Source organism: Platalea leucorodia, assembly GCF_965183815.1.
Source record: "Platalea leucorodia genome assembly, chromosome: 21".
Classification (NCBI taxonomy): domain Eukaryota; kingdom Metazoa; phylum Chordata; class Aves; order Pelecaniformes; family Threskiornithidae; genus Platalea; species Platalea leucorodia.
Window position 1 is genome coordinate 5,477,146 of NC_138843.1, and position 18,293 is coordinate 5,495,438.

Below are 18,293 nucleotides of genomic sequence, written 5' to 3' on the forward strand. Positions count from 1 at the left end.
GAAACAACCAGAGAATTTGCCCAGGATAAAATACTGACTCTCCTCCCCAGATGCTCGCCCCAGCAGAGCAAACACCTGACAGGCCCGCACTCTCCATCCGCTCTCCTGAGGCACGTGGCGCAGCGGGAGGGCAGCACCCTGCGCGCAAGCGGGATGAGATCTGGCGAGCACAGAGCGGCATCTCGTGAAACGTTACTCGCTAAGCGTTCCTGGACTGGGGGGGGGACACCCAGGCCTGCGTGGGCCACCACCACTTCCAACAGACAGGACTGAACGGTAACGCTCTCCTTGACAAACCCGAAGAGCGATAGGAATGGGGAGGAGATAGGAAACGCCTCGGCGATCAGTCCTTCAGGCTGTGATGGGCTTTGATAGATCAAGCACGGTGTAAAGGGGCTGAGGAAAAGGAAACTCTGCGAAGGAAGCAAGGGCTGTGCGATGCTTCAACACCGCATGGCTGGTCAACAGCCTCGGTGCCGATGGTCACAGGCACGTGCCAGCTCCTCCTGCTGCAGGAGGTGGGTGCCAGGGCAACCCCTGCACAAGTAGTTACAGCGAGGACAGAAGAAGATCCTTCTCACCTAGACGGAGCTCCCCGAAATTGCCGCATCCAATCTTCTTGCCAACCCGGAAGTTGGGACCCACCATTAAGACTCCCGAGTTGGTTCCAGCACTCCGGCTTCCATGACTGCTCCTTCCTCCACCTGTCTTGGACATCCTTTTACCTTCCTCCAGCTCCCCTTTCCCTCCTCTCTTATCAAAATCCATAAGTTTGTGATACCCCGGCCTCTCCACGGTTACGCTGCTGCCATACAAATCCCAGAGCTGCCGAAAGTTGAGGGGTGAGGAGAAAAGAAGCAGGGTTCTTCTTGGTTAATACACCATCACGGTGAGCGATGGGAGGGCGGGGCGTGGAGAAGGAGGGATAAGCGGCCACCCACGGGTGCTGGACTACTGAAATGTTAGTGCTTTCCAAGGTCCCGCCGGGATTGTCATCATCGCCTGTTACAGGGAGTTCTTTGGTGGAGAGAACATCCTGCGGAGAGGGTCCTCCCAGCGTGGCTCCTCGGTCTCCCAGCTGCAGAAAGGAGAGGGAGAAAATTAGCACCAGGAAACGAGGAGGCAGAGGACAACAGGGGGTTGTGGGCTCCAGGCTCCCGCCCCCAGCTCCGCAGAGCCCCTCCAACACCATCCCTGCGTTACAGGTAACTCCCAGAACGATGAAGGGTGCCGCGACTGAGGGGTGGGAGAAGCTGGGGTTATCAGGACCGTCGCAGGGCACCCCACATCTAAGATGCTGGCATAAATGAATAAACAAAAGTCTGGCCACGGCAGGAGGTGAAACGCTTGATGAGCATCTCCAGGAGCCAGCAGGGAGCCACGTGGGGAGAACAACGTCCCCGCGGGGAAGGGCTGCTGGCAGCAGGGAGACCTTCGGAGGCACCAGCCGAGGCGCTCGGGGCCAGGCTGCCACTGGTCAGACCCGAGAGTCCCCAAAAGCGGAGGACACACGTAAACCACTGCGTGACAGGGCAAACCACGCCAGGCGTGCAACTTCCTATGAAGTGAAAAGAGGATATTCTCCCCAGGCGGGTGCTTGCCAGGAGGGTCCCTGCGGGTCCAGAGGCTGTGGCCAGCTGAGTCAGAGCGCTTCGCCCCAGCACCAGCCTCTGTTGCGGCTGGGCCGGGACCTCTGAGCCAGCCATCCTGCGCCGGGACGCGTGGGAGAGGACACGGTTTCTAAGCAGTTGTGCATGTGTGGGGAATGACCCAGGCCTGCCAGACTGGGGTAAAACAGACCCTAGCAAACAGGAACCCAGGACTTACTAACACCCCGCTCGCCTCCACAGCGACCTCCTGATTGCTGCCTCTTCCTCCTCCGCTCTCGAAAACAAACCTCGATGTTAATTGCAAAGCTCGGAGCGAGGCACGGTGGCCAGCAGGGCTGCTGGCTGCAGCCTGGGCAAAAGCCGCTGTGACACTCGCTGGGAGTAACTGATGGCCACGGATGCTTGTTTGCTCAGTGGTCACGCAGCGCCTTGCCGATCTCGTGTGCGCAGCTCCCGGCACTTCCCAGCGAGGCTGGCTGGAAGCCCCATGCTGGCAGTGGGCTAAGTCGGGGTTCCCCCCAGCCCCCACAAACAGGCAGGACTCAGCTCAGCGCCTTCAACCAGGGAGCTCCTTCCCATGTGCACGCCCCTGCGCATCGCATCGGGTGGGACTCCATGACCTTTAAAGGTCCCTTCCAACCCAAACTATTCTATGATTTTACGATACCGGCTCCGCACAAGCCCTCTGCATGCAGCTGACCGTGTGTACGCAGGTACAGCCCAACATCGAGGCCAAATCAGCCCCTCGCTCCCTTCCGGAGGAGTGGGATGACAAGTACCATCGACCAGCTCCATGCTCACGGAACGAGGTTCCCAAGAGGGAGACGTGCTCTCCCTCCATCCAAGACTCCCACCGGAGCTGCCTGGGGGGAGGTCAGGCTCTGTCCCTCCTCGCAGGAATGCCGGCGCGGGAGGCAGCCAGAGCGCGCCAGGAGCAGGACAGCCAGGAAGCTAAACACGGGCTGGAAAGCGCAGAGGGTCAAGCAGGAGCCGGGTGCACGCTGGGAGGCCACGTGAGAGACAGACAGACCGACACATGCACGCACACCCCGCTTTAGCCCCCAGCATTCATCAGCTCTGGTTTTGCTCCCATCTCAGCCCTTGCTGCGTTTCAAATGAGCCGAGCAGGGAGGCAGCCCCCACCCCTCCCTGCCCGCTCCCCCTCTCACCACCCTCCTCCGCTCCTCTCCGGGCTCCCGTGACGCCCACCAAGAGCCCTTGCTGCCGCGGCCTCATTACCTGCGGGTTAAACAAGCAAACCCACGCCCCTCCAGTGCTCAGACTCCAGGAAATGAGCACACTGCAAGTCCTGACGCTTGGCCAAACCCCATAAAACTTTTTATTGGCTCTCAATAGCTATTAATAACAAAAAAAGGCTTCTTGTCCTAAAGGGTGCATGGGGGGAAACGGCAGAGGGCCCAAGAGCAACAGAGGGAAAAAGACACCCAAAGCTGGAGCTCAGCATGGGGGAAGGACTGGCTGCGTAAGGGTCCGTGGGCAGGGGAGCTGCTCCCTGGGGCTGCCCTGCTCCCAGTCCTCGCCTGACACCGAATCCTCGCCAGGGCCCACCACGCCCTGTCCGCAGCATCCTGGCAAAATGCCGCTGCTCTCCAGGAGGGACCGGAGCTGCCGGCACCGAAGGTGCAGGGTGCTGGCCCGGCCCCTTGGGGCTGTTGTGGGTGCACGACACCCATCTGTGGGACTTGCCTGTTCAAGTACTGGGGAACAAGGCTTTCACTTGGGGTGGGAGCCCCCTCCTTCCCCCACAGGCTCCATCCTCCAGGCCAACACCCCCAGAGCATCCCCAGAGCACAGCAGCCCCAGCGCCGAGCAGCCTGGCCCTCCAAGGCCACCACTGGCAGGCCAACACCTGGGGACCATCTTGCTGCACCCACCACATCTCGGCCGAGGGAAACTGAGGCACGCAGAGCCTTCCAGCTTCCCTAAAGGCCACGCAGGCAGCTACAGGTTGGCTCCTGCCCTGACGCTCCCTTCCCCCGGCAGCCAGCGGTCTCCGTCCCGTGCCAGCAGGAAGCGCGGTGGGAGCGGCAACGGAGCAGGGCTTCCCCGCGCTTTGTTCTCCCCCAGCCCCGAGTGCACACGGCCGACACGTGATATCCTGCTCATTCTTTGCTCCCCCGATAATTTCCGCCCCGGGTTCGGCGCATGGCGGTGCCCTCCCGCCCGTCTCGCGCTTCTCCACCTCTGCTGGCCTCGCACAAGGGCGCCGCGGAGCCATTTCCCCCCTGACCTCCCAGCTCCTGGAGCAGGAGGCGCAGCACGGCCCTCCCCGGGCATTTCGGGAGCCACCTTTCCCAGACGTGGCTCCTGCCACACACCGGGGAAGGGGAGGCAGCCGGCGATGCACAGGCCATGCTGTTTCATACCCCGTTTTCGTTTTGAATCAGACCTTTATGTTCAGTCCCGAGGGATTTCAGGCCCAGACTGTTTGCACAGTCAGGCAGCCAACAGCCAGAGCCGAGGGAGCTCCAGCCCCGTGCTTGCGATTATTTTTTTTTAAAGAGTTATGGGCCAGTCTCTGCAAGGGAATTTCAGACAATGGAGCGAGACAGAGCCCTAACAGAAGAGGAAAAAAATAAATACTGCTTCCTGCAAGCACTGGGAGACTGTGCTGTCTTCCCCCAGCCCAGACAATCGCAGGCAGCAGTCTAACGCAACTCTCCAGCCCTGCCTGCGCAGCAAGCCTTGGCCTGGGGAGCAGCGCTCCCGAAAGAGCCCAGCTCCAAACCCCGATTTCGGGCAGCTGGGCCAGGGCAACGACCGGCGAGGCCACAGCACTGACCCCCGCGCCGGGGCTGCGTGCCAGCCGGCTGCAATTCCCCCTTTCCCAAAGCCGGGCGGTCAGAGCAGCAGGAAGTCACTGAACCGCATCCGTGTGAGTCAGGCCAGGGCAAGCGATGCTCCTCCAAACTCTGCCCACCAGCCTGCCCCGTGGATGAGCCGCAGGGAGCTGAGGGCTGGGAGGAATCTATTTTTGCATCCGAAGAGCGCCAAGGAGACGCAACGGCTGTTAGTACCTCGGTACGGGACCCACCTCTCTGTGCGGTGTCAGTGCCTGGTCAGGTTTTCCACTCTGTGCCATAAAGAGATCCCTGGCCTTTAAAATTGAGAACAACCTAATTAGAAACAGAAACCTTTGGTAAAATCCCAGGACTCCCACTGCTCTGGAGCGAACAGCCCTGCAAAACTTGTGTTTGTTAAAACACAGCAGCCTCTGGATGGGCAACAGGGACCCAGATCTGCCCCGTCCGGCCACCCCAGGCTAGCAGCACCACGGGGAAGATGCCCCTGATAAAACTGAGGGCACATTGCTGCATTTTGAACAGGAATCCTCACCCAGAAGGGCCACATCGAGGCAAGCAGCCTCAGAAAAGCACCTTCTAGGCTGGATTTGTTGGCCTGGTATCAAATCTGATGCAAGATGAGACTAAGAAAACTTTCTCTCTTTGGGGGGAAAGGGAGGGAGGGGGATGAATAAGGAAAAAAAAAATAAATTGGCCTGAAGTTTGGTAGACGAAATTCCAAAGCAAGCTGTGGTCTTAAAACAAATAAGCACTGCCCTGCAGCGTTTGCAATGCAAGTGCTCCGAGCCAGGGAACCTGAAAGTGAAATAAACTGCAGACAAGTGCAAGCGACTTCAGCATCTCCCCAGAACAGAACCACAAAAACACTGACAGTACCATAAAGGGGGCAAAACCACACTCGAGCCATCATCTGAAACCCGAAGAAGGGGTTCATGTTGGTTTTGTTGAAATATTGGGTTCTTTTTATTTGCCATCTGGTTTGGAGCAGGCCAGCTCTGCTCCAGTCACATTTACAAGCTTTTCCCTGCAGTCACGAGGGTGAGAAAAAAGGGATTGGGGGTGGGGGGTTATTCGTTTTGTTTTGTTTTTTTTTAAAAAGAAGAAAAAGCTGCGATTCTAGTGCTAGCCCTTGTCTCTGAGACCTGTGACTTGGACTGAAATATCAAGGCTCGGGAAGTTCCTAGACACGTTTGCAAGTATAAAATGCTGAAAAAGTTGTATTTTTTAAAATTCCTTTCCTGTATAGTGAAACCTCGTGGCTGCCGGGAAAGGACTTGTACCATACCATCTGGGGCACATTGTTCCAGGCCCTTTATACACACACAGTGTTCCTGCCCAAAAGAGGTTACAATTAAACGGGGCAAGACAAAAGAGGGGAAGAAGAGGAAAAAATAGCGGCCCGGAGCAGGGAAGTGATTGGTGAAGGTCAGGGAGCAGGTCCGTGACGCTTCTCGGAACAGAGTCCAGGTGTCCTGGACCAGCTGGCACCCCCGGGCGGCTGCGATGCTGCTACCGGCCACGGAGGCTTGACTGTACCGAGCCCTGATCTCTGCAAGCCGTTGGGATGGTTACTTGAAGCCGGTTTCCCCGTGTACTCTGCGCTTTGCGAGGAAAAAAGAGAAACACAGCTGCATCCAGATGAAAGAGAAAGGAAAGCTTCTTGAGAGCACAAAAAAGAAAAGCCCTTGACACTACACAGCTCCAAGTACAGATCACTGCCAATTAAAAGCTAAAAATAATCACAAATACCCTGATGTCCCAAAGGACGACCCATCAGCTGGCTCCCAATGCAAAAATCCAGACCAAAAAGCAACCGGTGGCCTTACACAGCTGAAACCAAAACCCAATAAATTTTAAAAGTTTAAGAGGCAGATGAATTCTCAGCTTACAAGGAGATCAAAAGTCTTAAAACAAAGCAAGATCCAACATCTTTAAAGCAAGCTGCAGACGGTCCCAGATGATGTCTACAAAGGTCTGTAGTTAAAAATGTATTCCAGCCTTCAGTGCCGGCAGCCAACCCTGCTCATGACAAAACGGGGAAAAGCTGTGCCGCGACACAGAGGCTTCCCAAGATGAGAGGTCAGGGAAAGCCTCCCCAGGCTTCCCGCAGGAGACCCCTGTAATGGGCATGGTCAAGCCCGAGGTGGGAGCGGAGGCACCGGAGGGAGGCGGGAGGGCAGGAGAAGCAGGGCATCCCTACGCAGGCACCCCACAAGAGCTCAGGGAGCAGAAAGGCAACGGGCTGCCAGAAGCCTCCAGCTTTGGAGCAGCCTGCAGACACGCGAGCGCTACCCGAGCAGGCGGAGACCAGCCTCCAGGCACCGTCACAGCGCTGCTGGGGCCCTCTCCAATCACCCCACACCCTGCATGAGGCCTCCAGAGACCCAAGACAAGCAGGACAGCTCTTGGTACTCGTGCGTGGCTCTGACTAGGGGCCTTCCAGGTCGAGCAGGCTCAGGAAGGGAACAACTCATCTGGGGTATGAACAGCTATAGAATGAGAAACAGATGCAGAAGGGGGGCAAAAAAAAAAAATACTCATTCCAACCTAAGGCTGTGAACTGTCGTGGTACAAAAGGTCCTCCTGAGATGGAGGTTTGGGCCCACAGCTGCATCCTCCACAAGGCCACTGTTCCCACACGTGCCTGGGGCAGCGGGGGGCAGAGGCCAACGCAGGCTGGAGGAAGAAGACGGCAACTCACGGACAAAGGCTGTTCCAGCTGCTCCAAAGGACAGGAACTGGTCACGAAGTCACCTTCTCCCACCAAATTTGCTCTGGACTAAGAGGAAAGGAAAAACCTTCCGGAGTGTCCCAGTACAGCAGAAACCCTTTCTGCTGGGCCTGCAGTGTCCCGTGCTCTGCAGGGCTCGCTGAGGTCCTCCCTCCGGGCTGAAGCTCCTCACTTCTGCTCTTTCAACAGCCAAAAACTTTGAGGAAAAGCCTGTCCATACAGTTACCACAAAAGGGAAATCCAGTGGATTTTCCAAGACGTAAAAATAATGCAACTACTTCTCACTCTGGAAATTTCATGTTCAAACCATATTTGTCCAAGCCCAATGCTAGTATCTCTTGTGGGACAGCCAACGTGACCAGTACAACCAGACAACCTGTACTGGAGCAACAGCAAGTGCATACACATGCATAAAGACCCAGATTGACCCACTGTTACTGAATTCATGTTTAAGAAAAATATAAGCAAACTGGAACTAAGCCTCCTTTACACCGAGGTGGGAACATTCACACACCTTCAGCACCAATTTAACTTCACGGGCTCAAAACTCCTCTCTTCCACAACTGACACGGAGCTGTAAAGCTGGGGGGCAACTCACTCCCAGCCCCACAGCAGTACCAGGAACCCGCTCCCCACGCCGCTTTCCTTCCCTTTTCTCTCTACACACACACACCAGCGCCGCAGGAGAAAGTCCGGTTTGAGACAGCCACATCAGACACCGCAATAAGCCCACTCCTGCTTCTACCTTGGAGAGGTGGCATCGTGCTCCAGAGCGTGCTGCCGAGCTCCCTGCAACTCAGGTCTCGACATTTATGAAGAAAAATCCACACTGGGTGGATTTTTGAGGAAACAAGACAATTGGTAGGAGGGGTTTTTAGTGTTTTTTTTTGTTTTTTGTTTTTTGTTTTTTTTTTTTTAAAATGAAGAGTCCTTCCAAGACTTGGACTTGGGCTTGCTCAGGCAACAGGAAAGTCGTAAGCTGGAAGCGTAAGCTCCTCTCCCTGCCTCGTGCTGCCGGGCTCAGGCGATGCAGCGTGCTCCCCAGGGACCTCCTGAACTTCCTCCGCCCCTGGACATGCACCTCTCCTCCTCGCTGGACACAGCGGCTCGCCATCAGCTCCTTCCCACAGCAGACGTGCCAAAGAAGCTGGGATGCAGGTCTGTGCGGTGGGCTGGCCCCTGCTGCATCAGCTGCTTCCCCAGGAGGAAGAGGGAAACCTTGCTGTTTGGAGAAAACCCATCCTGACCCCCACCCAGGGAAGTTTCCTCTGTGGGCTGGAGAGGCAGCAGGGCTGTGCAGCACCCTGAGCTCGCTCCACCTTTGACCTCCACCGGCTACAGCTCCAGTCACGGGAGACCCAAGCAAACCTACTGGGGCAGCAGAATAATCCTCGTGGCAAAGACAGATTGGCTTGTTCTGGCCCAATTTCCCCCCAGTCCCTCAAGAAAAGAGGGGATTGAGTGCTTTGACCGAGGAACTCAAGGCACCCGGTGGAGAAGTGAGTTCTGGATGTGAGCATCTCGCCTGCCACGGCACAGGAGAGTCGTGCCAACCCCATCAGGATGGAGGAATGGCTGTGTCTCGCAGGGGACAGCCCCTGCGGAGGAGTCGGAGCAGCAGGGCATGGGTGAAGGGGCCTTTATCTGTCCTGGGGAATCCCTTAAAAATCGGGAAGTCCTAAAAGCAGCCGCTTTCCCAGCAACGCGCAATGCCTGCGCAGTTTCTGCTCATCACAGCCACAAGAACATCATCCCCTGACCCCAGCAGGGTTGGGTTAAGCAGGGATGGCATCCAGGCCTCCTCGCAATCTCCAACGCTTTTCCCAGCCTACAGCGAGGCGGGAGCCAGCACAGCTCTGTTTACTCCGTTTCCTCCTTTGTGTGTTCATGTTGGTGTCAGCACAACAGGAAGCTCTTGTTAAATAGTTTGTTACTTAACTGCTGATGCAGAGCCACCGGGGAACCCAGGCGTAATGTGCAGCGCGTTTCGAGAGGTGGGGGAGCCTCGTAGCTGGGATTTGAGAGCTCTCAGCTCTGCCACCGCCTCCCTGGTGATTTGGGCACGTACCGACTTCCCAGCCCTTCACATCCCGGCCGTTACACTGGGATAACAACTCCCCTGCATCTGCCTTGTTCATTTGAGGTCCCCAGGGAGATGCTTGGCTCTTTCTCAGCTTCTGAACAGTGCTGAGAGCTCAGCAACCTTCCCCTTGCCTCCTCCAAGGCATCCTTCAGGGAAAAGACAAGAACCCAGTAACCGACTGAAGAAACTCCCCCACCAAAGAGCAACACCATCCCATGAAATCCACCCACCCTACCTGCACTCCTGCTGCCCGCGCACGAGGTCATCAGCCCACCGGTGGGGAATATCCAACGGTCACAAATTTACTTTTTAGATCCTCACGTCAAGCCCGCCAGCCTGCTCGTCCCAAAGAGCAGCCCTCGTCTGAAGCCCTACAGCCCATCTCCCCGACTGCCTCCTTACGAGCCGTTGCATCCCTCATCGCGCAAACACGGACAGCGGTTCATGTCTGTACAGTGCTATCAGACTGAGTCATCGATTACACGGCAGACGCAGTCCTATCACCATGGTCACTGTACCAGGAGCGTTTGAAGCGCAGTTTCCCCTTCGACACGGGAACAACTGCGGCTGGTCTCCCCCTCCGGCAGAGACACCGCAGCAGGGTCTTACTTTTGGCCCCGCAATGCTTACAATTAGGAAATTTGCAAGGGCAGTTTGTCCAAAACATGTGGTTTTTTCCATCCAGGTTGTTTCTTGAAAAGAAAAAGAAAAAAAAAAGCAAGCCAAGGCTAATGTTTCTAGCAGAATTTCTTCTAGTGTTCACGGGGAAAAAAAACAACACTAAAAACCCACAAAAACCCTAAACTGTAGCAGCAAAGCTTTTAATCCAACATGATCCGAGCATCCTTGTTCCAAACCTCCCCTCCCTTCCTGGCTTCCCAGCTCTTTACTGAGAACATGGTGTGTCCGTGAGGAGGGAGGACTCCACCCGCACGCTTTAGCCCAGCTCAGCCCCCGAGCAGCGGGCGCAGGGCGCTCCCGGCACCTTCAGCCTCGCCAGTGCCCTGCTGCTCGCTGCGCCCCATGGCCGGGCTCTCGCCCTCCCTGCGCCGACTGCTCCCGATGGCCGTCCGTGGCAGAGGGGTCAGACGTAGCCAACGCTGCTCGCGCCGTAATTAAAAAAAAAACCAAAACAAACACGAACAGAGCAAATAATCAGACACACCATCACCTCCAGCTATATAGTTAACGCAGAACAAATAAAAAAATGACTTGTAGCAAAAGAAGCGACGGAGGAGGAAGGTGTTGAGCCTCTGTTAGAGATTAAAGCATTTACCAGGCGTAGCTGTACTGCTCCCAGCACAGACCATCAGCCAGCCCGAGCACCTCAGCATTTTACCCTGGTATCCTTCGTGGCTCTCAGCCACATCCAAAAAAACATCCAAGCCACAAAAACACCAGGATTTAAAAAACAAAAAAATCATAATAATAATAATAATAATGCAGCGTTTGTTTTCTCCCTAGAGTTGAGCTGTGGACAGATTTTTCTTTCTGGCTTCCTCTTCCAGCTATCATGTCTATTAAGCTTTTCTCTAAATTAGAAGTGTGCTCTTGTTACTGGCTGTTCCCTTCCCCAGGAGATTTGCAGACACTGTGCACTCTGGTCAGCTCTTAACCTACAACAGATCAAGCTCCAAATCTCTTCCAAGTTATTTTCTCCCAGCTTCCAAACACAAATATGGCTTTTTAATGGATTACTATGAATTTTCAAATTTTTTTTTTTTTTTAATGTTCCCTCCATAACGATAAGAAGAGCAGAGTTTCAGCACTGCAGCAGAGAGCTGCTTCTACCAAACAGGAGTCCCGCTTCACAGCTCGGAGGCCTCACCAACGCTCAGCTACACCAAGTTCTCACAACACAAAACCAGTAATGACTCATGCGTAATTTCATTGAGATCTTTAGCAGATACCAGCTGACATATTCAAAACCATCAACCTGCTTTAAAAGCAAAAATCTCAGCTGTTCCTCAAACTCCAGCACCGCTACCGGCGCAGTTAGTGCTGGGACGGCCCAGCCATCCCAGACCCTCGCTGCCCTGTACAGGCTCACGGCGTCCCCCGCTCCAACTCCAGCATCGTAACAGCCCCGAAAGAGAGTGGGAGCAAAACTGAAATCTGTTCTCTAAACATAATGAAATTAAATAAGTAAAAAAAGGGGGAAACCGCCAGTAGTAGTGTTTTCAGTTTCCAATACAGCCCTGAAGGCAACACTCTGAAGAGCTGACAGGAACTCACCTGAAGGTGTGAATTCCCTACGCTGTTGTGATTTTAAAACAATCGCCTCCTTTTCGAGGAAGAGCCGTACAAGCCACGGGCCGGAGCACACCCCTGGACTCGCAGAAGTGTACGGAGCTGGACGACTTCACCCTGAAGGCTCGACCACTCGCACCACGGCTCAGCGTGGACGAGGAAAACTCCCTGCCCGCAGCGGGTGGGCAGGCAGGCAGGGATGCGTGCCTATAGCGTCAGCTTTACTAAGAGTCAGCTTTCTGGCAGTAGTTCAGCAGTAATTATTTTGCACCCAAAAATATCTAATGAGGAAACAGGCCCCTCTAACCAACAGGAGCGGGACCGTTTTGATGCGTGTTTGCTCCCTGCTTGCAAAAGCAGAAATGGAAATCAATGTGCTTTGGACAGGTCAAATTCAGAAGAACCCAGATCCTCAATGTTTTTGAACACGAGCAAGCTTGCAGAGTCAACAGCTCTTCTCAGGCAACTCCTAAATCTCTCAGTAAAAGCAGCCGCAAAAACTTCATGAAGCATCTCTCCACTGCTACGAGCTGCTACGCAATTTGCTCCCAGCCGAATGCAGAATTTCACTTTTTTTGTTGGATCCCCGTCCAAAGCAGTTACACCTGGATGGAAAATACTAACTATGCTTTACCAAGGAGCCGGAAATACCACGATGGAAATTTCAGCAGCAGCACAGGAACCAAGCAAAAAGCTAAAAATACTTCTCTAGGAAAAATAATAATAGTAAATATACACATGCTAAAATAAGACCAGATCTGAAAACTAGACTGGAAAAGATCAAACACAGCACAAGTCAGACAAATCCACCCGAGAACCAAGTGCCTGAGAGAGTCTGTTCACCTTTTTGGACTCATCAGCCACAAATTTAAACTTCCACCTTCAGAATTCATAAAATCTCCCAGAAAACACACTGAAGCTTTATTAGAGAGACTTGAAAGGAAACAGCTTTTTGGCTGACTTTACGGAGCCCACAAAAGGGGTCTGTGCTGTACGCCTTGATTTACCCCTTGCGTGACATGCGACTGTGCCCAGCTAAGCCCCAGGGCAGCCACCTCCCACTTCTCGAGCCACATCCATCTCACGAGCCGTTCCCAGGGTCCCCGTGCCGGATCCACACCGCGTGGAAACAGCGGCAACGCCAAACCACCGTGGGGTGTTGGGAATGCAAAACCCCTGGTTGCAGGAGGGAGTCAGGTAGCAAGAGATACCTGCCTGCCTTCCCATCCAGCCCTGCCATCGCACCTCTGGGATGTCACCGGCATCTTCTACCTGCTCCTTACTCCAGTATCGCTCCTCCAAGAACAGCAGCAGCCGTCCTCGTGGCTGCTGGGCCAGGAGAGGTTCTGGTACACAGCTGGAAGACAGCAAGATCAGCAAAATGACCCAACTACAGCTCCAGCCCGCTGCCCCAGTGCTCGTACTAGCGTCGCTTTGGTGTTCCTGCTCACAGATGGAGCAATTTCTGTCTGAGAAACCACAACTTGCTTTGCTATTACCGTAAGAGGGACGCCATAGGTAACAGATGGGTAACCAGAGCAGTAAGCTTGGTTTTGAACAACAACTGCAAAGACACGGGCTCATCTTCTGCCCCTGCGTGAAGTAAATTACCTGAGGCTGTAATTCTGCAGAACCTATCACATCTTAACAGTTCAGCACAAAAAAAAGCCGAACGGGATGTTGAAGTAGTTTCAGTTTTACTAATGTAGAGTTAGTAGTACTGGAAGAAAGGAAGTTCACTACAGACAAAGCCGAATCTCTGGCTGGGAGACCTTAAAAGGACAGCGGAGTCCAACTCCCGGTTCTTCATCCCTTCCCACAGCCCATATGCTCCAGCGGTTTCCACGGGACACACGCAGGCACCCCAGCCAAGACGCTGACGATGCCTTTCAAGCTCCCGCTCGGCACCGCAAGAGCTGGATTCAATAAGGCATTTCATACGCAGCGTCACTCAAACAAGTGGTCTCAGCCGTCAAGCCCCTCGCATGTGCCGGGTTTTGTGGCTCTGCCAGTGGGTTTTCTATTTAAACCAGACAATACATCCCCAACGCAGCAAGCTCCAGTTAGACACCGGATACTAATTAAATCCATGCTGCTGCTACGAGGCAGAGCTGCAAAGGAACCAGCTGCCTTCCAAAAGTCCACAGCAGTTGGCCAGCAAAAACCTGTTTACCAGTCCCGTACCTTCCCCTTCTCCCGTTCTCCCCTCCACGCATTTACCGAGGTTGACGTAAGAGCAGAACCTGCTTCTTTTCCAACCAGTCCCATCCTGCCCAGCTCTTGCACCAATTTCATTGTCACAAGCATGCTCATCTTGGGAGAGAGCCTGCAAAGCTTTCGTTTCTACAGTCAAGCCCCAATATTGCTATTTACTCCACTCATGGCCAGAGCATAAAGCCCGAGACTCAGCTGTACAGCCAACATCAACCCCAAGAAGCTTCGGAGCGGAACAATCCAGCCAGATCTGACTGACACACTGCGAAAGGTCAAGTCCCTAACGCTCACCTACCGCGAAACCTGAGGTTTGCTTTCATGCCTGGTGGCTCCTCGCAAAATAGGCTCCCTCTGCAAGCAGGTATCCAAAGGATTGTCTGTATCCCAAATCACTGAGTCACATTTGTGCCCTGGGAAATGGAGAAGCCCAAGGAGAGCTACTGCTCAAACAGCTACTGAGCACAGACTACAGAGCCAGAGCCCAAAGCGCCTTCAGGGCGGACAGCCCTGTTCTGAATTTCAACCTCTGCCACTGGACACAGATGCTTTTTAACCATTTTTGCTTCAGCTGTGGGGGAAAAAACACCTTGACAACTCAGCCACCTTTTTACTGCCCTGGCACGCGATACGGAAAAGGAGGCCGAACGCAGACAGGTCCAGACGTGCTCCGAGCGACTGCCGGGCCTGCAGCACCGTGGGGATCCAGCTGAAGGGTGACTGAGTCGTGAAAGGTGAGCAGCGCCTGCAGATGCAGAACGGGAGCTGCACAAGCACGTCTGTAACAGGCATCGCTGTGCCCTCTCCAGCCTTCCCCCGGCACCACAGAAGTTTAGAGAGCAGGTTTAACTGCAGGTTTAACTTCAGGTAACGACGCTGGTTCAGCAGCAAGAGGCAGGCAGCAGCAGTGGGACCCAGGCACCTGCGAAGCCTTTCTGTGAAAGGGATGATCCTACCTTTGTCACAAACACGCAAATTCACTGCCACCGCCACCCGGTTCATCAGCCTGGTTGTGATGGTACCTGTGCTGGGCCGCACTCCAGGAACAAGGCAGGAAAGCACTGCATTCAGATGTCAGGTTTCCGAGTAAGGCAAGTTCCCCTTCCATCTCCTTCCCTCCTGTCTCCAGAGCTCGCAGCCTGCTTCACAGGCATCAGGCAGTGGTGGGAAAAAAAAAAAAAAAGGCTTCTAGACAAATAGATAATTTTCACCCAGCAGCTTGGAACAATTGCTTCCATTTCGCATCTCACATCTGAGGCTAGAACACCTCCTCCTGTGCTGCTGCAGCCTGAAATAAGGTTAAGACCATCTCTACCAGCATGCTACTTCCCCGGCCCTGTCCCTGAACACTCCCGTGCTCTCAAAAGCTGACACTTTTCATAAAAACAAGATAAAGTGCTGCTCTTTCCCTTGATAAGGGATCTCAGTGCACATCCGGCACTGTGCACAGGAATGGATGTGAAAGAAGAGTTGCCATCGCTTTCACAGACAGAACAGAGGAAGGCTCTCTCCCCGCCTCCGCTGCAGCCACAGATGTGCTGCACCTTTGCTTTGCAGCAACAGCCACGGCAGCGAGAGCTGCCTGCCTCCTGCCAGGCCACCGCGCAGAGGCTGCGGAACCTGCCCAGCAAAAGGAAAAGGTTTAGGGACAACCTGCCGCAAGAGGACCTTGGCGGCAAACCCAGAGGAACAGCAGGTACAAAAGCAGATAGCAGCAGGTGAGGAAGGATCAGAGAAGCGTGCCAATGGCCCAGCAAAGCCGAGAGGGGAAACGCTGCAGCAGCCGCGAGGGCACGATGTGCCCACCCGAGAGCCGGTCCTGAGCCCACCTGCTCGTTGCCTTTTGGAGCAAGCATCCACAGCGACCCACAGAGAACGGCGCACAGCCGACGCTGTTAACACACCTCACCGGAGCAGGAGAGCAGATGTTTTGGCAAGCAACCGTCCATTTCCCACCCCACTGTGATGGGCTTATTTCCCAGCCCGGCATCAGGGCTGCTTTGCACTGCTTGCTGTTAAACTTCGGGGTTTTCCCTCCCTGCCCCGAATTTGCAGTCGTACACGTGAGCACACACGTGTATTTAAGCAGTAGTGTGAAGTCACGATGGTTGAAACAGCAAACTCCCAGAGATTTCTGAATCCCAATCCGTGAAATCTGTTCTTCCCAGCAAAGGAGGGAGATGGGAAGGCGTCCTGCTCTCCCAGCGCTGGGACAGCCCAACCGTCGCCACAAGGCCAGTCCATCAATAAAGCCTCATCACGCACGTGACGCTGTGCGCCGTGCCATCGCTTCTCTCCCCCCCGCTGAAGGCAGAGCAGGGTCCAAACCCTCCGCTACAGCCCACTGAGAAAGACCTACAGCAAAAACTTCCTCTTGTTTATGCAACCACAGGCCCCTGAGGATGGAAAACGAGCCAGGATGTGACAGCAACAATCCTCACACAATGCGAAAACCACATGTGACCAAGGGGCTGCTGTGCCACCTTCACCCCTTGTCAACAAGCCACGGAGCGAGCTCCAGCCCCTGGCAGGCAGCCCCAGACCCACACCCGTCAGCGCAGCTGGCAGACGACACAACAGCTCCCCGCTTGGTGGTGACACGGCGCCTTTATCAATTCCCATGGACGGGGAGGTCAAGAGCAGCTCTCAACCACTCACTGAGGAAGGGGGCACCTCTGCAGCCCCGAGTCGTGGATTGCTCCGCACGACAGCCTGGGAGAGACAAACGGGCTCCCTGGCGAAGCGCAGCGCAGCTTGCCCACGCTGCCAGACTGCGGGTGAACTGCTCTCCCGCTGCCAGCCCCTGCCTCTCATAGGATCGTTAAGGTTGGAAAAGACCCTTAAGATCATCGAGTCATCCGCCCTCCTCTCCTGCAGGAGCCACTGCGCTGGTGTCGTGGGCGTCATTCGAGCGGGACGCTGCCCACGGGATGATCCATGCTTCGTCACAGCAGGACGAGGCTCCAGAGAAAGCCCAGGCAGAGGTGTTTTGGTGTGCGTGAGTCAGAGGGTCCGACCACACGGTGGGGTGAGACCTCCCCCCACGCGCCGTGGGAGAGCTCCTCATGGCTCTGCTTACAGAGCACAAACCACAGCTGCGTCCCACGGGCCAGGCAGCAGCAGAAGGGGAGCAGAGGACACGGGAAGACGCAGCCATCCAAGCACTGTCTCGGAGGGAGTGGTGGAGTCAAGTGGTGGGAGACATTCAAGAGCAGAGGAAGAACGCAACTCTTTTGAGGATGTCCTCAGAGATCCCGCAGCCTTGAATCCCACATGTGCTTCCTTCCGGCATTGCGAGGGATCAGCCGTAGCTAGGATGAGGGGCTCAACATCTGTTCTCCAAAGGATAAAGGGACTTTTCCCAACTCCTTTCCTATAACAAAAGCCAGTTCCTGGATTGCGTGGCTCCCTTCCCTTCCTTTCCTCCCCCAAGCTGGGTGACAGTCTCAAAACTTTTCATCCACCTGGAGGAGATTTCCTCCCCGCGGAGGAACTCAACCCCACCAGCGCGGGCCAGCCAGGCGCGCTCCTCGCCGGGGAGCGGGACGCCAGAGCAACACACTCAGCACTTTTTCCTCCCCACAGCCTTCGGATGGGCGCCCAAATAACCTCAGGAGCAGGAGACTGGGAACAGACTGCTGCCCTCGGACACTCACACCACGGGTCTCCCCACAACACAAATGGCTTGAAACTGGCTGGAGACGGCTCAGCATCACTGAACAACCCAGAGTATCCCCACTCGCTCCCAGCTTCCAGGGAGCAGGAGACTGAAGTTTAGCAGAACACTAGCTCTCAGCACTTCCATTTTCCTTCCCTGCAGCCACAGAATGAGCAAAAGCACTCGCTCCTCTCACCATCTGCATGGCCTCCTCGCGCGTAGGGCACAGGGAGCAGGGGGTTCCCAGCACCCCACAGGGGCTGTGCCCCTGGAGCCAGCAGGGGAAAGGCTCTCCCAGAGCAGGACAGACACGGAGCCCGAGGACGATCATCAGCACGTTGCACCAGCCTGACAATTTACATGCCAGGGCACAAACCTGCTCCAACAGCAGGTGACACTCACTCTTCTCCTGGAAGCCACCGTCTCTGGAGGGCAGGACATCTCTGCTGCCCAGACTGGAGTCACACTGCAAGTCCACAGCAGACTTTCTTCTCTTCTCTGAACCGCAGCTTTCCAAGTGGCCACGCATGAGAAAAGCCCTGCTCTTGTTACCTGCTCTGTTCCACCAGAGCCCAGGCCACCAGGGAGCTCTAGATGATATCAGGTGTGGATGCTGCCGTTTCAAAGTTTGTACTTGCCACCCCGACCACATCTGTCGTGCCAGGTGGGACACCCCAGAAGAGACCACATCCACGACCCTGCGCTGGCATCCACACCGTATGGCTCCAGGGGCTGGGCATACACCTCCTTCCCTCCCAGCAAGCTGGGCAAGAATCCAAGCAGCAGCATTAGCCATCTTATCTTCCTGATGTCCCTAGGCACAAGCTCCAGGGGCTTTCCAGACAGCTGATGCAAACGATAAATGCCCCCCGCCGGCTCTTACACTACTCCTTGCAGCAGCTGGCTCAAAGTACACACCAAGGGA

The 18,293-nt window shown here is 55.0% G+C and overlaps 1 protein-coding gene across 3 annotated transcripts in view; it reads right to left on the reverse strand.

Moving 5' to 3' along the window:
- Positions 1-18,293, reverse strand: part of CSNK1G2 (casein kinase 1 gamma 2) — a 46,833-nt gene that overhangs the window by 16,620 nt on the left and 11,920 nt on the right. For all 3 annotated transcript variants that reach the window (XM_082331331.1, XM_082331330.1, XM_082331329.1), the window contains exon 2: positions 582-1,078. In XM_082331331.1, the coding sequence (XP_082187457.1) occupies positions 582-768 (187 nt within the window). In that variant the 5' untranslated portion in view covers positions 769-1,078. The remainder of the gene's footprint in view (positions 1-581; positions 1,079-18,293) is intronic.